Here is a 22,723-nt window from a genome sequence, read left to right on the forward strand (position 1 = left end):
AGAATCGCTTCGAAGCCGTACGGAAGTCTTTCTCCATGGCCTCTCCAAACTCCTCCCATGCCCGAGTTTTTGCCTCAGCAACCACCCGAGCCGCATGCCGCTTCACCTGCCGGTACCCATCAGCTGCTTCCGGAGTCCCACAGGCCAAAAAGGCCCGGTAGGACTCTTTCTTCAGCCTGACGGCATCCCTCACCGAAGGTGTCCACCAACGGGTACGAGGGTTGCCGCCGCGACAGGCACCGACAACCTTGCGGCCACAGCTCCGACCGGCCGCCTCGACAATGGAGGCACGGAACACAGTCCACTCAGACTCCATGTCCCCCACCTCCCCCGGGACGTGTTCAAAGTTTTGCTGGAGATGGGAGTTAAAGCTCCGTCTCACAGGGGATTCCGCCAGACGTTCCCAGCAGACCCTCACAACACGTTTGGGCCTGCCAGGTCTGACCGGCTTCCTCCCCCACCACCGGAGCCAACTCACCACCAGGTAGTGGTCAGTGGACAGCTCCGCACCTCTCTTCACTGGAGTGTCCAAGACATACGGCCGCAGATCCGATGAAACGACGACAAAGTCGATCATCGAACTGCGGCCTAGGGTGTCCTGGTGCCAAGTGCACATATGAACACCCTTATGCCTGAACATGGTGTTCGATATGGACAATCCATGACGAGCACAGAAGTCCAACAACAGAACACCATTCGAGTTCAGATCGGGGGGGCCGTTCCTCCCAACCACGCCCCTCCAGGTCTCACTGTCATTGCCCACGTGAGCGTTGAAGTCCCCCAGTAGAACAAGGGAGTCCCCAAGAGGAGCACTCTCCAGTACCCCCTCTAAGGACTCCAAAAAGGGTGGGTAATCTGAACTGTCGTTCGGCCCGTAAGCACAAACTACAGTCAGGACCCGTCCCCCCACCCGTAGGCGGAGGGAGGCTACCCTCTCGTTCCCCTCATCAGTGGATTAGCATTAACATCTAATCCACTGATGTTAATGCTTTTCTACCTCTGAGAACCTACAGATTGTAAATTATTCAATACCAGGTTGCTGTTTACTTTCTTCATAGTTTACTCCTTAAAAAATCAGAACCAATAGTTCTTTATTTTCAGGATAGAAACAAAGATATTCATGCTTCACTGAGTGACTTTAAATCATCACCAAGCAGAGTATGTTTACAGTTAGGAGCTTCTTACCCCCTTTCGGCTGTACTGAGTCTCCAGACAGCAGGCTGAAATCATCCAGAGCAGAGGTGGTGGAGGTGGGGGCGGAGGAGGTGGCGCTGCCCGGTGCTGCGGGTGGTCCGGAGATGAGAGACCCGAGGAGAGAGTCGTCTGCAGTGAGAGGGTCTGGGATGGGTGGCGAGAAACCAAACCAAAGATGGCCACAAGAATGGGATCTAGTTAATAAAATATCTAAATTCTCACTTTGATATGTTTCATAATTTTAAATGCTCGTAAAAGATATAAGCTGTTAAAAGTCCAGTTTTTATGCTGTATGTCTAAACGTTTATTGAATCACAAGTGATAATGTGGAACTATGTGGCCACCAGGGGCAGCAGAGAGACAAACTTGGAGAAGGATAAATAAAGAAGCCAGTTTATAAATTCTGTTGATTCATTTGGAGCCAGTTCTTTCACATGCATGTCATTTCACCCACTGTTAATATAAAACTATTGATTCTTTCACTCTTTCTTTACATAGCGATAAGAAAGTATGCGCTTGATAACATTACTGTTTCTGTTTGCGTTGAATCGAGCTGCAGGTTAACCCTGTTCTGTTTTTAATGCAGTCAGCCCTGAATTATTTTTTGTTTCAGTCTTTTTTGGGTTGAAAAATGTTTAACAGGTAAAAAGACTTGTACCTTTCACAGACTCCACAGACCCTCCAAAAGGATCAGACAATGACAGCAGATCAGGAAGCATGAGTGAAGACGTGTCAGGAGATTTGAGACCTTCGATCAGCTTCTCTGAAGGCCAGAAAAGAAAAAAAAGTGAAAAGCTTATGTACGAACTTTGTGTTCTTTGTAAGTCAATGTCAAATTCATTCAGACTGTACAGAAAGAGATGTAAAATGTGCTTAAGATTGAATCAAATTGGCAGAGTTCAAATGGATGGGTGGATGAATGGATCATTTAGACAATGGGACAGGGAATAAAGTCAACAAATGCCGTATTTTCTGGACTATGGAGCACACCTCACTATAAGCCGCACCTACAAAGTTTTTTTTAAAACTGGAAATGTACATATATAAGCCGAACGGGGCTATAAGCCACTGGTATCTCTGCAGCTCTCCACAAGGACGCAGCAGAGGGCTGTGTCTTAATAAATCTGCTATTAAGGACGGAGCCCTCCGTCTCCAACACCGAACCATGGATTCGTTCACGCCGAGTTTGCGTGCAACGGCTATCGATCTGGTCTTACTTAAAAGTTGACGACTTTGATCAACTTAAAAGCTGCATCGTATGAACTTCTTCGTGTGGTTTCCATGATGAGGGGATATGAGTTTGAAAACATTTCTCCGTCATGCCTGCTGCTAGCATGTGCTTGTTCTAAATGAAAATTAGCACTTTCTTCTTTGATTTCCAATTTTGACTTCCAATGATTCACTTCCTGCTAACGAGCCCCCTGGTGGTTGAAGAGAAATCCACAGAAAAGCCGCACAGGGCTATAAGCCGCATGGTTCAAAGTGTGAGAAAAAAGTAAAAGTAGTCCTAAAAATACGGTACAATATTTGTTTCATTTTTATTCAGATCTAGAAGCTCTTCATCATTATTGTGCTAATGTCTCAGTTGTTGCAGTCAGTTCTCACATACTTATATAAAGATATAAAAAACATTTTTATTTTCTCATATTTCATTAGAAAAACATGGGCATTTACCTGGAGCATCCGACAGTTCAAGAGTATGGAAAGGATCTGGGACAACCAAAAGAGAGGCTCCTGAGTCCAGAAGAGCAGATGGCCTTTCAGCTAGGAGACAAAGACAGAGAGGTTCAGATATGGCATGTAATTAAAGGTAATGTCCAATTAAATATTCAGATGATTCTGCAAACTGAGACCAATAAAGTGTTGTGTCTCATAGTGCAGTACTCCTTAAATGATAGAGAGTCTAAATCACTCATTTTGTCATCATGGTATCCATATGTGTGTAAGATGCAATATCCTTGTGATCAGAATGGCAGCCATGCTTAAAAAAAATCATACTAGTTAACAGATTTTATGTAACTCATCTTTTACTTAGATGTGTCCTTTTGTGTAAATATAAACTTCTTATTTGTTTAAAGTTTCCTTTGTTTAATAACAACTAGTACGTCATTAGTATTAGTCTGGATTGCAACCTTTCATAACTTTTCTATTTTGCCACTTAATTATTTTTTGTTTGTTGAGTTTTCTTGTTGTTGAACAAATAAACTTGATCATGTCTTAGCTTGCTTAGAAAAGCAGAATTGTTTTTATAAAATACATTTTTTGAGCCTTTTGACATAAAGATTTGTGTAAAATTAGAAGTTTCAATAAACAAAATTCACACACAACACCGGCAAATAAATTTGACTTAAATTTTAACACATTTAAACATTGCGACAACTTATTTTTGAGGTGCAAACTTTCGCAGAGTGATTAGTATAGAGTTCTGTTTATAGTTAAGGGAAACATGTGCAGGTTCATAATTTTTTTTCTAGACTCTCCATTTTGTATGACTTTCAGTCAAAAACTTTAAGTTCTTGTCTCTAAAGAGCAACTTTACAGCAAAACAAAGACAGTTATGATGACTAAAGCATCTCACATATGCACAGTCAGAATTATAAGCAGGTAGAAAAACTTTGATTTTGTCAATACCAGTTTCTTGAGAAGTGTTTTCCACAGATGAGGCCTGCAGACCTGGAATCAGCTCTTCAGAAGGTGTTACCTCAGAATCTGACACCATGTCTGTTTTTAAAAAATAGTTATCAATCATTGTTTACATCAACAAAAGACAAAAAACTCAGACTAATTCTAACCTTTATTAAATGATATATTTGCTGTCTTTCCACCTCTGCAGCACAATGCATCTTGTCCATAACTTAAGGTGTAATTAAATCTTAAAAATGTTTGCTAAAAAACAAATCACATTCTACCTGAGGACTTTTTGTCATCAGCTTTGAATTCGTCAGCTGCGAAGTTGGAAAAGTTGTCGTCGTCAAACGGGTTCCATGCTGGCTGTGTGGGAGTGTTGGAGGAACCAGAGGAAGGGACAGTGGCTGCAGCATTGTTCTGGTCCTGAGCAGCATCGCAAAGGCTCGGCTGAACAGAGTCGGCGGTGTTTGGTGGAGATACAAGTGATCTAAAAGAAATAAAAGATTTGTTTTTAAAAACAAATGCAAATCTGCTTCAGCAGTGGTTAAATGCAAAGCTATTTCTGTCAATTCCTAAGGTTTTACAAGTGTACACTAATTCAGGTAAGGCTAATGTGTCTATAAAAAATGCTTCAATTTCTAGATTCCTTTGTCCTTTTAACTTATTTTGAAACGTAAATAAAAAGAATACTTTAGGGTTTCATGGAAAATATTTTTAAACTATGTTGCCTTTGTATACTTACCACAAAGATGAGACAATTTGTGTTTGGTCAAATATTTCTTAAACAGCAGATTTGAGGTTTTATGAAAATGCTGTTTATATCAAAAATAACTTGAAATAAATTTGACTGAATTTGTGAGTTTGTGACTGACTAGGAAGATGGTTTGAGTCGTTACCTTTCAAAAAACCCAGCAGCGAGACTTGCAATGTTTTAATTGAAATAAAGAAACATAGTCAAATGTAATTAACATTTGTTCTGGCTGAATGTCATTTGTATTTAAAATATGACAACTTTTGTTTTTAGTTACCAGTTTTTGGTGCTAAAAATTCAACTAGCAAAACATGTCTGGACCCTTTTGGAATCAATCTGGAATTATTTCGAGCAGTGGCATTTTAAGATCATCCACAGAATGATCTTAAAATGAATTTAAGATCTTAAACTCTTAAAATATTTCTAAATTCTTAAAAGTTGCACTCACTGGCTGAGAGCAATGTTTCCATTATCCCCCTGCTGCAGCTGTGTGGAGTCATTGACAGGAGCTGCAGCACCGTTTGATGCTGCATCGCTCGGCACACGTTGATGACCTCGGTCCTCAGATGTCTTTGGAGTCTCAGGTGGAGTCTGCTCAATAGAGAAAGAGAAATAAATGTGTAATGATCAGAATTATTTTTATTGCATATTTGAATGGACTTTAGAAAAAGGACAGAAGAGGTGAAGGTCAGAGGTTGCTTGGCCTCTTACGATCTGAGCTGATTTTTGGCTGGTCTCAGTGGAAGTAGGCTGACTTGGAGCTGGTGTCTCCTGCTGCGCAGCTGCTTCTGGTTGTCCCGGAGACGCCTTGCTCGGAGAGGGTTGAGCCTCCGGCGGCTGAGTCTGACCCGGTTGTTTGCGACGCGCTGGACGCTGAGGTGCGGCAGGGCTAGATGGAGTCTGCGGTGCCTGTGGAGGAGCGGCGCTAACCACAGAAGAAGAAGGCGTGGCCTGTTGCTGGGATGTTGGCTGTGCTTGTGGTGCAGCGTCAGCTTTCGCCACTTGTGATGCTGCAGAGGCTGCCGTCTCTGCTCCAGCAGCTGCAGCCGGATGCACAGTCTAATGCACAAATATATGTAACACGATATGATACCACTGAAGAAGAACCAGGCCTTTATACTAAATAACCATGATTTTATCTACATTTTTAGATGGAATACTGAAGATTATTCATCATTTCACAGGAAAAAAATAGAAGAAAGTTTTCCTGAATCATTGTCTGTACCTGCTTCTGTGGAGCAGCAGCCTGATTTGCGTTGGTTTGTGTTTGAATGAACGGCTGAGCTGACGTCTGTGCCTTCTGCGACTGGAGAGCTGCAGCTGGCTGGGAGAGGTCTAAACTGACCCCTGCAGGGTGACAACACAGCACATCACTCAGCAGCATCAATCAGATTCAATTCTACATATAAACAATCACAGTTTCTTACAAAACTTAATTGAATTCACAGTAACATGAATCTTATTAAAATGTTTGAGGCTGAATAATATCAACTAAAAGCTCATAACTCAAACCTGATATCACCTGAAGCAGTGATACAGAATAAAAAATAAGCAGCCACTTAGTTAGACAACTTTAATTTTCCAATCCATCATCATGGGTATTTCATCTGTTCCTATTAAGACCTGCTGCACTCGGCATGTCCAAACACATGCTGTAGAATTCATGCACTTATGTCATTTTTATCAGAAAGTTTTGTTTTTCTGGTGACAGAAACAGAGTAATGGCGGAGTGAAATACGTACCCACAGACTGAGCTGCGGCACCAGAGAGATTAGCTCGCTTGCGAGGAGTGAGGGCAGCAGGCTGGATGGGTAGGATGCCAGCAGCGGGCTGGGTGTGCACGGCTTTGGGCCTCTGACGAGGGGTGATGGAGGTTTCAGTGGTGGGAATTGGATCCGTGAGTCTGACGACAAAAGGAACCATAATTCCCTTCTTGTTAATCATGGAAAAACACTGTTAAGATAATTATTTAATGAGTATTGGGATACTGACTGTAAGTAATTAGTTCCACAAAATGTGGTGTCACTACAGCTTTAAGGGTATTACAGAGTAATGAGGTCATGCTTGCCTGGGCTTAGTCTGGCTCTTCTTTGCTGCAGCAGCCTCACTCGCTTTGATTGGCTCAGGAAGTGTGGAAGGAATCGGAGAATTCTAGTTTGTGAAGAAAAAAGCAAATATTGAAAAGGAAATGTGCATCAAATTCTGAATGAAATGCACAAAATAAAGCTGAAACGTTGTTGCTGTGTGGACTCTTGCAGAGATTCTCTAAGATGACTGACTTACTGACCTCATTGGGTTTTTAAGGTCAGTCATAAAAACTAAACAGCACTTAAGATTCCTCAAAAATAAAACTGAAAAAAAAATAATGTTTCAATAAAGTTCACAATTTAACTTTGCTGATGTTAATCTACAGATCACTGCAGATGGTGTTTATTCTGATGAAAATAGTCTAATCTAAAATTAGTTATTGGCAGAAAATCATCATGATTACCAGAAATAAAGGTATTCTAACATCAGTCTTTGTCTAATTAATATATGTAATGTGTTTCACTTGGCTATGGAGATACTGATGTAAAGAAACATTTCAAAAATATTCAAATTTATTGAGTGGATTAAGCAGCTACAATATTTTAGTTTGCTACACTGTTAACTTTTAAATCAGGCAGTAACTTTAAACTGAATCACTTTACATAATCCTGTTTTCCACAGAAGGATGGTGTACTGCCCCCTACCTTCAGTTTTTGTGTAAATAATTATCTACTTCTGTCTATATCACATAATGAAAACATGACAACTTACAGATTCACAAAAAAGGGTTCTCCTAAAGGGCGAAGATGATTCTGACATCAGAGATGTCTTAAGTCAGTAAAACTCTGCCTTCGTCTTGCTACATCTCAAACTTCAGGACCAACTAATCTGGATTTCTACTAAGTTAAGATGAAAAGAGACTTATCTGCTGTAGGTACCTTGAGATTTTTCTTTGACTAAAAAACAATTATCATATTTATTTGACTATTTACTGGGAATCTCTGTCCTCATTCTCCTGTGGCTTTGCTTTCCTGCCTTTATTATTTTGTGTACTTTGTAAAAAAGTAGGCTAAACAGCCACCTAACTGTGTGTGTGCCACATTGTGCATGTTAGGCCTTGTGTTGACCAGAGCCGCTGTTTTTGTGGGGTACGCACATCCAGCTCATGTGGCATATTTGTGTGGGTCAGGAAGTCACCATAAGGTCTGCGGTGAAACGTTGCTGTTTGTTTCTGTGTGTGAAGTGCATCGCATGCATGTGGCTTGTATTTGTGTGGGTTAGGTTTGTCCTGGCTTTGCACACCACACGCATGATGCATGTTGGGAATGTGGCTGCGTTTGTGTGGGTCAGGTACAGCGATAGTTTTGTGCGTGCCCTCTGATAATATCCTCCTGCTTTTAACTTTTTTACCTCCACGTTAAAAATCCTGAAATATACCTTTAAGACTGCCATTTCTTTCCATAATTGATCAAATATCTTGGTTACAGAGAGAGACTCACCTTCACGTTCTGAACAGGGCAAGTCCGCTGAGCTAGTTTAAAAGCAAAGTAGGACACCTGATAGATATCCGGTCTTTTGTCAGGATCCGGCTCCAGCATGTAGCCTAACAACACATAATGTAGAAAAATGTTAAATCTCCAAAAATTAAACGATAAAACACAACAAAAAATCTGGACTAAGCAGAGAGCAAAGAATATTATCTGACAGGTACTAACGAATGAGGCAGTGGAGATCGTAAGAGTAACGGGAATTATCTGGAATAGTGAAACTGCCATCACAGATGGCCACCTGGCTTTCACCAAAGGGGAGAGTGAAGAAGCACAACTTGTACAGCAGACAGCCCAGCGCCTGGAGAGAAAAACCACATGCACACCCAGTGACAGGAGAAAGGAATGGATGAGTCCAGGAACACCAAAAGCTGAGAAAAGATTATTCAATCATTTCATAAAATTAGTGCGACTCGTATTAACTTTGTAGATTTTATTGGTATATTTATGATGGACAATAAACACAATCACATTGTGATTAAGGTATTATTATCACAAAGAATATTCATCCTACTCACCCAGACATCAGCCTTTGTAGTTATAATCTTATTGTTGTAGAGGTTCACCATTTCTGGAGCACGATATGATAAAGTGGTGTACCTAAGACGAAACAATAAAAATAGTAGGAATACCAGATTTTATGTGCCAAAATAAAGCAGAAACTGTAAACACAGGGCTTTGACTATACACAATACAAGTTATATATTACATCAATAAAAAACTGCAGATTCTAGTTGTGAAGATCCCACATTTAGAGTCTGAACAATAAACAAAAAATGTTCATTTAAACATGGTCCCTTTAAGAATATTACAACTTCAAAGTTTTTAATTTGGATATTCATATGATAGACCAACACTTAGTAGAATATCATTGAGAAAGGAAAGGAAATTATAGTTTTTTGAAATGACTTCAAAACAAAATCTAAAACAATGCAATTTGTATTCAGCCTCATTTGATCTGATACCCAAACATAAAATCCAATGCAAATAATTGCTTTTAGAAGTCAATGAATAAATAGTAAATAGTGTCTCAGTTTATTTTATTCTCCATGCCTTTTAAAGGTTGTGTAAAAAACAATTGAGTTACATCGTTTGCAATAAGTACTCATAAAAGAAAGCTTGAGATGTTAAAAAGGAACAAACTTTTTGATTTCTTCCTCCACTGCTGCCACGCCTTCGGTCTGTGGGTTTTGGAACTTGTTTGTGGCGCTGCCAAAGTCACACAGCACGTAATGACCTTTGTCATGCAAGAGAATGTTCTCCACCTGTGGATGCATGGACAATTTTTTCTGTTTTATTCAGAGATCTTCAGAAAAGGCTTTATTGTAGACAGTATAGTGTTTCGAAGCAAAGTACTGATTTGAAGCAGCAATTAACCACCAGGGTAAGATCAGATACAAGGCTTTTATTTTGGCAAGACGGGCATCTGAGATAACATTGAGTAAATTGTACCAATTATCTAGAAGGACCCTGGAATCTACCAACATTCAGCTTGACTGATATAAAGTAAACTAAGCACACACACACAAAAACAAGTACATGTTCTAAACCTGACGAGGAGTGATTGTTAATTTTCTTTCCAGATATAGTATATCTCTTCCAACAACTTGGACCTTTCCAAGTAGTTGAAAATGTTATAATTGTATTACTGCAAATGCTTCATTTTTAACGCAATTTTTCAACATAAAAACTTGAAAAATACTTAGAATGCCATCAGTTATAGTTTTTGGAGAAAAACAGAAATGGGCCTAGAAAATTGTAATAGTTTTATCTTCAAAAGATAAAGTAATCAATCACATTAAACTACTGTCACCTTCACACTACAGCACACAAGGTTGAAGCAACAGTGAAAACAAACCCTTCACAAATTAAGTGAATTTTTTTACATTTCTACAGTGAAAACGTCGTATTTCCATTTTGCTCAAAACTACTGAGAGACTACGATTTAAAATCAATGCAGCTACACGGCTCTAATTGCAGCAGGTGAAGTTATTTCAAGCATGCTAACAAGTTACATTGTCCTCTGCTATTAGACCAATGAAAAATTAAACGAAGCTTCCTCTCACACCAACATACTTATCATTGCTTTTCAAAGGACGTCTCAGCAGGGTGATTCACAGAAGGAGCTGCTGCTGGGTTAACACAATTACACTGGATGTCATCTCCTTCAATATGCAGCACACAGTGGTACATTACAGGGCATTAACATATTACAGTTCAGAGAACCACGATTCACTGTATTTAAGACTTCACTTTGCAAGAAGTGTTTTATTCCAGGGCAGAACTGACACAGGCTCACGTTTGTGTTAGAATTATTAAATACTTAAAATAAAAACAAGGCTTGTTAGAAAGCAGCTAAAGATTTCACCTTGAGGTCTCTGTGGACGATAGGCGCCTTGCGCTGATGCAGGCGAGATACGGCATCGCAGGTGTCACAGAAGATCTGAAGCACCTCGGACTCTGTGAAGCCAGTTTGAAGTCTCTGATTCATCAGATTAACCACCTGTCCTCCTGTAAAATAATATTTGAAAATGTAACAAAGCAAACCATAGGATATTTTGCTCTAATACTTAGGCCTGTAACAGTAACACAATTTGCTGGACAATAAACTGTCCCAGGAATTATTGCGATAAGACTATTTTCAACTGATGTAATGATAATGTCATCATAATGCAAGTTTCTTCTCTTAAACTTTCATTTTGAACCAGATACTCCACACTGGAACTGAAAGACATTTTAAAAATCCAAAATAAAACACACCAATAACAACAAAAAACAAAAACAGAAATAATAAGCACACCATAAATAAAATGGATTATGACGTCTCAGTAAACAAACTTGGCAGGCAACGAAGGAAAGGTCCTAAGATTGGGGGATGAACCAAGGATGGGCTGGACTCAAGGACTAGCTGTCTTTTTATATAAGCTACCTGCTCTACCACTACTTTGTGTGTTTCCCAAACTAGACTGTTAAAAGGATGAGGCTAAATAAAAGGCAGGAAGACTGCGAGAAAAACAAAGAGGACGCACAAAACTGGGGTGGAGGTTCTATCAGTAAACATAGCACCATATGAGCCAGATTGGCTTTGTGAAAAACAAATAAATCCAATTATGAATCTTTAAAATTAGTGTTCGCAGATTCTTTCTATCCAATCTCACTGAGCTTGAGCTATTTTGCAAACTGGCAAAATTTTACTGGTAGAGATATAGAGCTAGTATGGACAAACAGTAAAAATCACAGTGAGAAGTTTTCAACAAAATAAAAAACTTTGTAAAAATGTGTCATTTTGTGATGGTCTAGAAGCTACAATTCTAATAAAATATGTAAACTTTTTGGTTGTAATGTAATTAAATGTAAAATATTAAACTTTTGACAAGGCACTGCATCTGTTTAACCGACATCTAAATCCACAGTTTCTCATTGAGAGGCATTCCAGCAAACCCTCACCTTTGCAGTAGTCCATCAGTATGAGAACCTCCCATACATCTCGGGATCCCATAGCCGTGATACTGGAGTCCAGATAACCAACAATATTCTTGTGGCCAACAAGGTCTTTCTGCAAGAATAACAAAAAAAAACACCATCATTAATACACTACAATGCACAAAGATTACACCAAAAAACTCAGCAAGAATAAACTGCTTTCTATTGTCTAATATAGGAATATTACTGATGATGTAACATGAAATTATTTTCTGCAAAAGTTGCAGCTTAAGTTGAACTGTCAGTACTTAATGCAATGCAGCTTGAGGCTATTCCCTACAAATGGAGCTGAAATAGGAAGCTGGAATCAGGAATCTATTAAGTAATGAAAAAAATTTCAAGTATTACTGCTGAAGACGAACCACCGTCTTTGTGTGTGAAAAGAGTGATAGTGAGAAGCAAAAGTAAGAAAGCCTGTGAGGTTAAGAAAGCAAACATGGGCCAACAACATGTATGATTCCACTGGAAGATTGTGGAGTGATAGGATCTGGCTTGTTTGTAATCTCAGCATCCATTGCTTCCTTCCTTCCTGAGTTCCTCAGCACAAAGAAGACAACGTCTTATGTAGAAGACGGCTTTCAGACTTTCCAATATCAACATTCAGTCAAACTTTTTGCCATGACACCAAGGCAATAAAATTCCATAGTGCAGAAGTTAGTGCATGAGAAAACAGAAAACATTTTACCAGTGTCAACCTGAGAGAATAGAAACAAACCAAAAAATAAGGCAAAAAATCAAAGATAGTCCTTGTTTTTAGAGGGACACCTAGGATTATCAGATGCCAAATCTAAATAAGGTTTATTGGTAAAATAAGTTTTCATGTGCTTTAAAAAATTCCACACAGTTTAAATACTTAACTAATATTACATGGATTTTATCTACCTTCAACATGAAATCCTACTAGTTTCCTTTTGTATTCTGAGGCAGAACATCTCAAAGGCCCTGATTATTGATGGTAATGGTTCGTTCATGTTAGACGGATGGCTGAGTCAAGAAAATCGTCCAAGAAGTTTATGGAAGAGATTGTTAAATGCACAAACAAAGAAAATGATACAAAAAGACAACAAAAGTCCTGAATGTACATAAATATACAGGCGGAGGCAAAGTTTGCAGGTTTAAAGGCAAAGGAGTAAAAAGGAGGAAGGACAGGGTCAAAGGGTGCCACCAGATTCATCAGGTGGTCAAAAATGTTCAATTGAGGTTTCGATTTCCACAACAAGACACCAGAAAGAAACTAAAGTATTTGGGATCCTGTGGAGCAAAGAATCAAATCGGAGATTCTTTGGGGACATTGGATTAGCGTTAAGTCTGGAGGACTTGACGTATGACGTTCAAGCTAAAAAAAACTCCGACAACCCACAGGGAAGCATGGCAGTGGCTCAGTGATGTTCTGGCGCCGTTTCACTTTCTATGACTTTGTGTGTCAAAGGCAAAATGGATTCAATTAAGTACCAGGAAATCCAGATTCTCATGCTGTTGTGCAGTTTGTGAGGAAGTCAGTGCTGATCTGAAAGAAAAGATTGTGGAAGATACTAGAGAAGATATCATAGTTGCTTGACTTGAGCTCAATTGAATATCTCTGATTGGATTTGAGCAATATAGCTGTAGTTTACAAAACCAAGAATATTAATGAACTGGAGGACTTCACCCATGAGGATTGGGATAAAGTTACTGAGGAACGATGGCAGAAGATGTTCGAATCCCATCTGCACTAGGTCATGACATTTAAAAAGACTACTAAATGTTGAAGATATTTCAGGTGGAGGGTTTAGATAATTTTGAGACTGTATAAAACAAAAGAAGCTTTTAGAGTTTGATTTGAAGAAAGAACTTGTATGATTAGCTGTTTGGAACAGCATAAATTGTCCAAGTTTGATTTGTTTATTACAAATAGCTAATAATTTGTATGCTTCACCAATATACAAAATTTCAAATGGGTGTTAATTTATTTAAGGGGCAACTGCAGGTATGAACTATACCGGTGTAAATGTAAAAAGATTTTTAAAATGTTCCTACTTCAAAACCACAAAAATTCTCAATCACAGGGTTCCTACTCTTACAGTGAAAGTGCTGCTGTATAGTTTTGCTTCCCCTCTGACAACAAACGCCAGTCAGATGATTCAAGAACGGAAACCACATTTGCTATTAACTCTGAAATAAAAACACCAGATCATTTTTCTTTTATAAATTTGTTTTAAATATTTGTGATCATACCATGACACCGGTTGTTTTTTTTTCTTCAAAATCAAGGTTATCGCAGTCTGAAAATTAAATACCAGTTCATTTTTATTTATCCTGTTTGTACTAAATTCAGCACTTTGCTCTAGGAAGTCATTCTGCATGTGTTTCTCTTTCGAAATACTTCTGCTTTTCCTGTTGCTCTCACGTGTGGTTTTACCAGAACCACAATAAGCAAAGCATGAGAACAAACAATGAAAACGTTTATAAAAAACCACTCACCATAATCTGAATCTCCTGTTTGCACACCTGCAGATCATACTCATTGTTGACGTACATCCTCTTCAGGGCACAACGCACCCCTTGGTTTGTTTTCACCAGGAACACAATAGCAAAGCCACCTAATATAAACGAAAAAGTAGAGTTGTCACATTAAACTGTCAACCAGATATGATGACAAGCAGACGAAAATCATTAGCGTTAAATACAGATGTAAAATTCAGAGTAGATTTACAAAGTACTCAACTCCACAATGACACTGCACATCAAAGCTTTCAAACTGCATCTCTGTTCTTAGCAGATGAGCCTTTTTTTTGCCTCATTACATCAAACAACTGCCAGTGTTTGTTCTTTACATCAGAACGAAGGATCAGGACCACATGGTGCTGCCTTATAGCGTTATCTATTAGTCATGTTGTTGCTGGAGGGTTAAAGTAGAGGCCTACAGTGAGGCCCAACCATCTGGTACGGCTCAGGCCGCATTTTCATTCTGCTGAGTTTAGCTGCGACACTCATCAATTTCAGACAACCACAGACAGATACTGCAAATCTGCATGGAGCATCTCAGATGACGGATGAGGATATAAATAAGATTGTGATGCACATAATAAGGTAAACATATACATTCTGATCAGCTGAGCTGACTCATATCATAAGAACCTTGGAAAATTCTTTTCAAATGCTTGATTAGAGGGAGCCCAGACACACTACTCTAAAAACGGAAAATGTGTTTGGTTCATAAAAAAAAAAAAAAAAGAAGAGAAATACAGATCTGAAATGTTTAAGTTAATGATGCCAACTTTATCTCTAGATCACATCTACAATAAACAAAAGCTGACTTCACAATTTAGCCAAACAAAATTAATAAAAATAACTATAAAATAGAAGAAAAATCATTTTAAAAACACTATTAAAGGCTTTCATAAAACAACCGAGTTAAATTTAAATTTATGGCCTCAGAAGTAGGAATATGTAGACAGGTGCACAATGTTTGACAGCAGCAAATTTAGTTCATGTTTCCTCTATGCAATTGATTCCTTGAGGGTGCATTAGTTCTTTCCTTGCTTTCCTGCATTTACAAAGACTCAACAATTAAACTACTTGGGGGTGTGGAGGGAGCGTTATCCTTCCAGCTCCAGACAGGCTTCCACAGTCCAGCATCAGCATTTTCACCTCATGACTCTAGGTTGCAATTTGCTTACCGCTGCTTGTTAGAGTGAAAATGACAGAATCTACTGTAAACATTCATTTTGAGAGCATAAAGAAACTGCCTGGCGCCTGCTAGTATCCATCTTTGAACCATAATAGCAGAGTAAAGATAAGAGAAGCGGTGCAGAGCTTTGTTTAGGTACAATAAGTTAACATTTTTGTGATGCCTGTGTGGGAGACATAGTTATGTTTTAGTGGTGTTAAGTGTCTCAAATTGAGAAAAATACAGGCTTTCAGGCTTTCTGCTCAGGGCGGCAGGGCATGAGGGGCAGCATGGAGCAAACCAAAAATGCTTCTTACTCCCTGAATGATTGTTTTCCATCACCAGATGCAATAATCTGACTGTTAAAGACATAAAGTCATTTTGGTGGGGAGTTAATGTCTGGGTTTTGTTTTGATGAGCCCAGAATGAATCATCTATTATTCAATATCTTAAATATTTCAGATTAAGAAGCTTTTCTTTTATTTTTTTCAGAATTGGGGGCTATCCGGGTTGCAGTTCACAAAAAGCCGCCCCTGATTCTCCAGCTATGACGGAAAAAAATGAAAGTAAAGAGTTTTAAAAAAAAAAAAAGAGTGAACTGAATGACATGATCTGTTCTGTGCACTCTCTGTCTCACCTTCAGCAATGATCTCCTCAACTGTGACCTGGTGCCGCCCGACAGTGAAGGCTCTGCCAATGAAATTTCCTCCGGCGTGGCTGGACCCAGAGCCGCTGCTGCCCCCTCCTCCTCCAGAACCAGGCCCGGAGCTCACCAACTCCCGACGGGAATCAAAGAACTTCCTCATGATGTCGAAATGACAGCAGGGAAGATGTGGTTCTCTTCCCTCTTCACGCTGTGATGTGCTGGCTTATTGCGGTGATATATTATATCCCCGGATCCTCGCGTAAACTTATCCAGAGTCTATTCTTGGTGCCTCAAAAATATGCAAGTAATACCTCCTTCACTTGTGGTGATGATGTGAGATTCTTTTAGGGGAAATTTCCCATTTGCTTGCCAACACAAGCCAGCTGGTGATAACTATAGAGCGGCTAGCAGTTATGTAAGTGTATTACACCGCCCAGGAGGTTAAAGCATCTCCGGGAAAGTGCTCCTTTTACCAGCCAGCCAGCTGTTCATGGTCGGCTGCGGCTGCTGAGGAAAAATAGGTCCATCTCCATCTCGTCCAGCCGTTACCAAGCTAGCTAAGTGCTAGCTGCTAAGGCGCTATGACATTTCGTGTAAGGTTATCCAGGTTATTCTCTGAAGAAAATGTCTTCAAACGCGGTGTATCCTTCGAGTAACTGCGACAGCGCTGCCCAGAAAGCTGTTTCCATCCTTCAGGAAAGTGCAGTGACGGTTTGTTGCCTCATAGCTTACTGTCTGTGGGGCTATTTAATTTCTTCCATTTGTGTGTGTGTGTGTGTGTGTGTGTGCGTGTGTGTGTGTGTGTATATATATATATATAAGTATATATATATATATATATATAAACTATATGGTTTCCGTTCGCTGACGCCTTCAGCGCAGGGCTGCCCCCAAAAAGCGTCGAGGTGATTGGAGACGAGTCTCCGTCCGCTGCAAGTACGTTTTAGCGTCTGTCATCCGGACCAACTGAGGTTTCGACACAGCGCGTCTAATCTCTGCAACCACAGCAATCTTTGGCTGCCAGCATTATCGCAACATCCTAGCTGTTGCTGTTGACGCACACGGTGACTTGTGGGTACTGTAGTTCAGAGAGCCCCGTCGCCCTTTCGTGCTTGTGCGCTGCCGTGTGAGGTCATTTGCTGCGTCCACGTCACGTGGAGATATTCACTGTTGGATCACGGAACAACAAGCCCCCCAGGTGTTCATGTACAAATACCTGCCCTATATTTCTAGATTGATAATGACATGATGAAAAATAATATATTTCATTAAATGCATTCATGTTTTCTAGACATTTCTTTATTTTTATTATTACTTACTATCAGGGGTGGTAGGTAGATTTACTTAAGTATAATTTTTTGGGGGAAAAAAGGCATACATACTTTAAGGAGTAGTTTTACTACGCTGTACTTTTGAATTTTTCTTGAGTATGCAGTATTGCTACTCTTATTTCTGGATAAATTACCCAGTATGTGTAACTTCACTGAATAAAGAACAAACATGTTTTTGTAAAACCAAAATGCCCCAGACACAGACCAACATTTTACATTTAAGTGACAATTCTTCTTTAAGCTTTGTAGTTCTAATGTTTTGTTTGTTTTTCTTTTCATTTTTGTAGCCTGTTGTACCATTTTATAGATCTAGAAGAGACATTAAGCATTCTAACATAAATATACATTAGCCTGCATGCTTGCTGTAAATATTAGTTTAATATCTTTTATATCAAAACATTAGATATGGGAAAGTGTTTATTCTGCCTATATGTCTTAACATTTTTAGATATTAAGTCAAATATTCTGATCAGTTAGTTAGTACACAAAAAAGCCTTTGTGCAAAATACGTTTTCACTTTTATTTAAGTAAAAATATTGTAGTAGTTGCATATACTTCATACTTTGTTGACTATTTATTTAAGTTGTCTGTCAGTGAGAGAGATGCTGACCAATTTTGGAGTCCAATTCATAAGATGACAATAAAGACTATTCTGTTGTAATGATAACTGCTATGCTTTCATCTGTGAAACTCTTAGTTACTTCACTTAAATAAAAATCCAATACTATTAAAAAAGTCTTAAATATTGTGATCACTCTGTTGATGATAGTATTTCTGTTAATGATGTTTGTCATGCCTTGCAAAACATAATAATACATTTTCAATTCATCGTCCAAAAAAAGGAAAGAGTGTGGCACAACTCTGAATTTAGCATGAAATGGTTTTCCACCTAAGTTGAAAAACCAGCTGAAGAGACCATTGTTCAGATAAACAACCAAGAGGCCGACTGTACTTGTGAAGGAGATTTACAAAGCCACAGCTTGGATACATAAATCTGCCAACAGGGCAATTAAGTGAGCACTAAGCAAATCTGACCTTCCTGTTCTGGGACTGCTGCATCTGTGGAGATCAGTGTACAACAATGGATTCTTTATAAAATTAAGAAAATTACAAACAACCTGGAGCATCGTTTTTATGAAATTGTTATGCAACAACTGAGTCAGATGCTTCTTCAGATGCGTTGTAAAGCAGACCGCCACAAGATTCTTCCTGCCCAGTCATCAGCATCTACAACAACTTTAAAAACATTGTGTAATATTACAATAACTTTTAATTTGCCATTGAGAGTAATCACATATTTCTTTTATTTGAACTGAATTGAAGACGTGCAACCTTATCAGCTGCAAGTTTTTTGAAACGTACAGCTGTAATTGCAGAGAAATATATTTCTACATGGCATTGACTCGGAGGGAGGTCTATGCACGCTACAACTTCAGAAGTAAATCCAGAAAAATTCTGAAACCATACTCTTTTTTTACTATTTACTATGTTTTGTCAGTCTGTCTCGTAAAACCCCTGCAAAATTCTTTTTTGTTGTTTAAACATGACTATTGGAAAAATATTGAGAACACTTTTACTTAGACACGATATAAAATGGAACAGGAATGCACTCACCTATTACTTTATAGTTATAGTTATACATCCCAAACTAACTCTTACATTTGTGTCATAGCTGCTTTCATTACATGTTTTACAGGCTGGTTGGTCTTATTTTGGTCATTGTACACTTCTTTCAATCAATCTATTCTGTGTCATTTTATAGACACTTTGTGTCATGCAGTCCTTGTTTTGAGTCTCATGTTGCTTAGGTTGCTGCCATGTCACATTTGGGAATTATTGAGTCTCATTCTTGGTTTAGTGTAATCGATTTTTCTCTGGTGTAATGTACATCCTTATTACATCTATATACTATGGAGTGCTTTCGAGTTTTCATCCTTAGCGACTAATAAGTAAGTATGACAATAAAGGAGGGGTATATTGGGAAATGGAAGTCTTGGCAAAGACGTTGCAACATTTAGAGTGAGGAAACTGGGCATAAATCCCATTTTCCAACAGCTGAAGGACAGCTTTGACATTGCAGAAATGTTTTGTGGCTTCTTATTTTATCTTTGTCTTTTTTTCTATTTTTCACAGGTTCTTTGTTTAACATGTTTTACCCCTTGCCTTTTGGTCTGGTGGTGGGAACTCTTCAGTATTATGTTCATCTGTTGTCTGTATCATCTGTGCAGTAATACATCTAAAAAAATCTTGGTGTTGTCAGTATTGCAACAAAATTACAGGAATATAATCCTGAAGGTAATTTCATTCAAATGTTCACAATAAATTGAACTATTTAATTGAAAATATAAGTTTTGTTCCTGTGCAAAAATAATTGCTGGGCTGACCCCGTGTATTGGAAACTCTTGTAAAGAGGTGTAAAAAGCATTGAAAATAAAGGAATATTTATTTTTGCAGTATTGAAATGAACCAGGGAACAGTAAATGAGAAGATTGTTGCAACTAAATACAGAGCAATCTTGGAAAAAAACCCTGCAAAAGGCTTGAAAAGACTTGACACTCAGCTCCTCCCTTCCAGTGTTTTTAAAAATGGGGACAGCAGCCACCAGGGGGCGCTAGAGGGGCTCAGAAAGCTGGTGGAAGGTGGAGGAAAAAAATGCAACTTCAAAAAATGTGTCCAATAAATTATTTTTATCAAAGATTTTTAATAGTATTTTATTATTTATAAAAATATGCGACCTTTGTCAATCATTAGCTGAAAATTATCAATATGTTATTTGAAATAATCTATTGTCTGCCAGACACATTTATGAAGCTGCTTTGCTCCTCAAGCTACTGTAGCAACCTCAAAATGAGCCAGAAAAGACCGAAGAACCTGTCCAGTGGGGAGGACTTCTATAAAAACCCTAAGAACTCATGGGCAACTAAAATAAGAAGACATAGGCAGCTAAAAGCTAAACTGTATTTAATGAATAAAAGTGAAACAAAAAACTCCTAAAGGTGATATTTCTGTACATATTTTTGGGTCAGCAAAAGGGATCCAATGAGATATTGATGGGTTCTACTAATTTAATATTTAAAAACAATGTAATTGGACTATAAGCAAGTTATGTGAAAACTATTTCAAAGATTAAAAATGATGAAATAAGATCATTACAAATAACAAATTCAGGCAAAAGCAAGACTTTGCATTTTTGTTTGAAAAAAGGTTATTCTTTATTGACTCGAGTCGCGGCGGTGAGTCAAAAAGTTGTACTTCTAAGAGTAGAGTTTTTTCATAATATCTTTTTCAAAGAGTTACTTAAGTATTTATACCTGGTTGCTACATATCACCATGAAATCCCAACAAAATCCATCGAAGTTTGGATTTCGATGGATCCATCAATTTCGGATCCAAATTGATGGATCAATCCACTGCAACGACAAAATAACTGTCGTTATTTTGTCGTTGTTTTGAACAACAAAATAACTGGTTGAGACTATTTGGATGCGCCCCCTGGAGTCACAGCACGTAAACACAATTGGATGCCTGCGCTTGCGCTGTGGCGTACACGCCTATGTGGCCTACGTGTATCTGGTGGCTTCTTGGTGCAGAAATGAAGGACTAGGAGCTCAATCTGGCATCAGTTGTTTTCTTTATTTCATACCTGCATTTCACACATAGGCACCGAGGTAAAGTCAGTCTCTGGCATGAAAGAAACTCCTCGACAGTGATCCTCATGGCTCTGAGGATTACCCATCATACAGTAACCAAAATAAAATAATTGAAAATTACAGTGATCGTATAGCGGATTTGGTTTACATCAACGGAACAACCAGTGAGTGTCCTTTTTAAAGAAAGGAACCCACAATTATTTAAAATGCTCTGAAAAATAAAATAAAATGCTGACATTCAATTTACTAGATGCCATTTTTATATTTTAGCTTATACGAACTTGCATCTTGGAACAATGCAAAAACATTAACCATATCTATATAAAACTATTAATATAAAATTGCCTTATATTAGCCATCTGCTACAGAGATTTAGTAAAACATACCTGCATTTCACACATGGGCACCGAGGTAAAGTCAGTCTCTGGCATGAAAGAAACTCCTGCAAGGAGGAGCCAGAATGTTACCGTGTGGGAAATTCCCGCCACACTTTCTCACGAACTAAACATTTCTATAACGCAACAAAAACAATATAATAGCAAAGCTAACATAACATGGATTAAACATATTTCAATAATATGCAAAAACGAAAACCATAAACATATTTTATAAATAATATTTCTTTATCACATTGCAGAGACACGTTACCTCGACACTGATCCTCATGGCTCTGAGGATTACCCATAATACCCCGCTCTTTCTAGGGTGAATGCAATACCCCGTTTTACCAGCAGATGGTGCATTTGAGCAGGATTTAACCTGAACCATTTTAACTATGTTACACCTACATGGCGTTAGAAGTGGGTGGTCCGTGGACAGAGCTGTAGTTAAAAGCTACTGTGTGTTGCTGTTGTCTCTCTACCTTCTTGTTGGGCTTCAGGACGAAAGCACTCTTAGACCAGGTGAGACAAAACTCAAGAGTTCTTCTGGTTCCGCTTTGTAACTGTAAGTTTTCCTCATGCAACCGGATTTCCCTGTGCCGGGTGTGCCCAGGGACGTCGATGCCAAGTTATCGTTGTCGTCTTCCTCATATGCTTTCGGTACCGAAACTTTTTGTATTAAAGTTTACAGTTTATAGGCTCTACAAAAGATGATTTATTAATACACAGTTGCTGCGATTATGAATAGATTTCAACTGCAGTCATAACTTTGTTGTTCAGTTCCGCTTGATTGTTCTACGTATCGCTATTGCTCAATTTCTTCATTTACTGTCTTTAAGTCCTGACAATCCAGTTTCTAATTGCTTTCCAAGAACCGACGCTATATATTCTTGTGATGGGTGGAAACGGAAATGTATGTTTTGTGTTTTCTCTAAGCCACATTTACCATGTAGTTACATGTTTGCATGAATTTGAATACACAACTTGATGTGAAGGTTTTCCTGCAGGATAAATGTCTGTGTTCCAGATGCAGAATAAACTTCGTCATGGCTTGCAGTTGACACATGCTGAGTGTAAAAAATGTCTTGTGATCACATGTAGAATATTTTCACAACAAACCACTCTGTGTGGCTGTTTCCTGAATTTAGATTACAGTGTCTGTCATGTAAATGTCTCCATAAAATATTCCGACATAGTCCAATAGTTTTTTGTACAATAAGCTTTTAATCACAGATAAATCAAAGTGTTGTTAGTTTACACACACATTAGACTGATGAACTGCAGTGCTACATTTTAATTTCATATTAAATTTTAAAATATGTAATGGGAGTGACTTTCCATTATGTCTCCTCTTAAGGGAGTAATTACAGATGTGTCCACACAAACAAACACTTTATGGAATTGTGCAGCACCAGCACTGAAATGGGACACGAGAG

The 22,723-nt window shown here is 38.6% G+C and overlaps 1 protein-coding gene across 4 annotated transcripts in view; it reads right to left on the reverse strand.

Annotated features, from left to right (window-relative positions):
* The window catches only part of LOC116725057 (AP2-associated protein kinase 1-like), a 32,458-nt gene extending 15,149 nt beyond the window's left edge, over positions 1-17,309 (reverse strand). Inside the window, exons 1-18 of one of the 4 annotated variants that reach the window (XM_032570942.1) lie at positions 15,918-17,309; positions 14,092-14,210; positions 11,596-11,704; positions 10,517-10,659; positions 9,292-9,413; positions 8,667-8,748; positions 8,317-8,449; positions 8,101-8,204; positions 6,642-6,724; positions 6,316-6,476; positions 5,799-5,920; positions 5,285-5,632; positions 5,022-5,164; positions 4,104-4,309; positions 3,826-3,915; positions 2,869-2,958; positions 1,853-1,957; positions 1,186-1,338 (exon numbers count right to left, since the gene is read on the reverse strand). In XM_032570942.1, the coding sequence (XP_032426833.1) occupies positions 1,186-1,338; positions 1,853-1,957; positions 2,869-2,958; positions 3,826-3,915; positions 4,104-4,309; positions 5,022-5,164; positions 5,285-5,632; positions 5,799-5,920; positions 6,316-6,476; positions 6,642-6,724; positions 8,101-8,204; positions 8,317-8,449; positions 8,667-8,748; positions 9,292-9,413; positions 10,517-10,659; positions 11,596-11,704; positions 14,092-14,210; positions 15,918-16,086 (2,482 nt within the window). In that variant the 5' untranslated portion in view covers positions 16,087-17,309. The remainder of the gene's footprint in view (positions 1-1,185; positions 1,339-1,852; positions 1,958-2,868; positions 2,959-3,825; positions 3,916-4,103; positions 4,310-5,021; positions 5,165-5,284; positions 5,633-5,798; positions 5,921-6,315; positions 6,477-6,641; positions 6,725-8,100; positions 8,205-8,316; positions 8,450-8,666; positions 8,749-9,291; positions 9,414-10,516; positions 10,660-11,595; positions 11,705-14,091; positions 14,211-15,917) is intronic. The other 3 variants (XM_032570941.1, XM_032570946.1, XM_032570943.1) reach the window with 3 other exon arrangements.
* Positions 17,310-22,723: the final 5,414 nt, after the last annotated feature.

This window comes from Xiphophorus hellerii, chromosome 8 (assembly GCF_003331165.1).
Source record: "Xiphophorus hellerii strain 12219 chromosome 8, Xiphophorus_hellerii-4.1, whole genome shotgun sequence".
In the NCBI taxonomy this organism is placed as follows: Eukaryota; Metazoa; Chordata; class Actinopteri; order Cyprinodontiformes; family Poeciliidae; genus Xiphophorus; species Xiphophorus hellerii.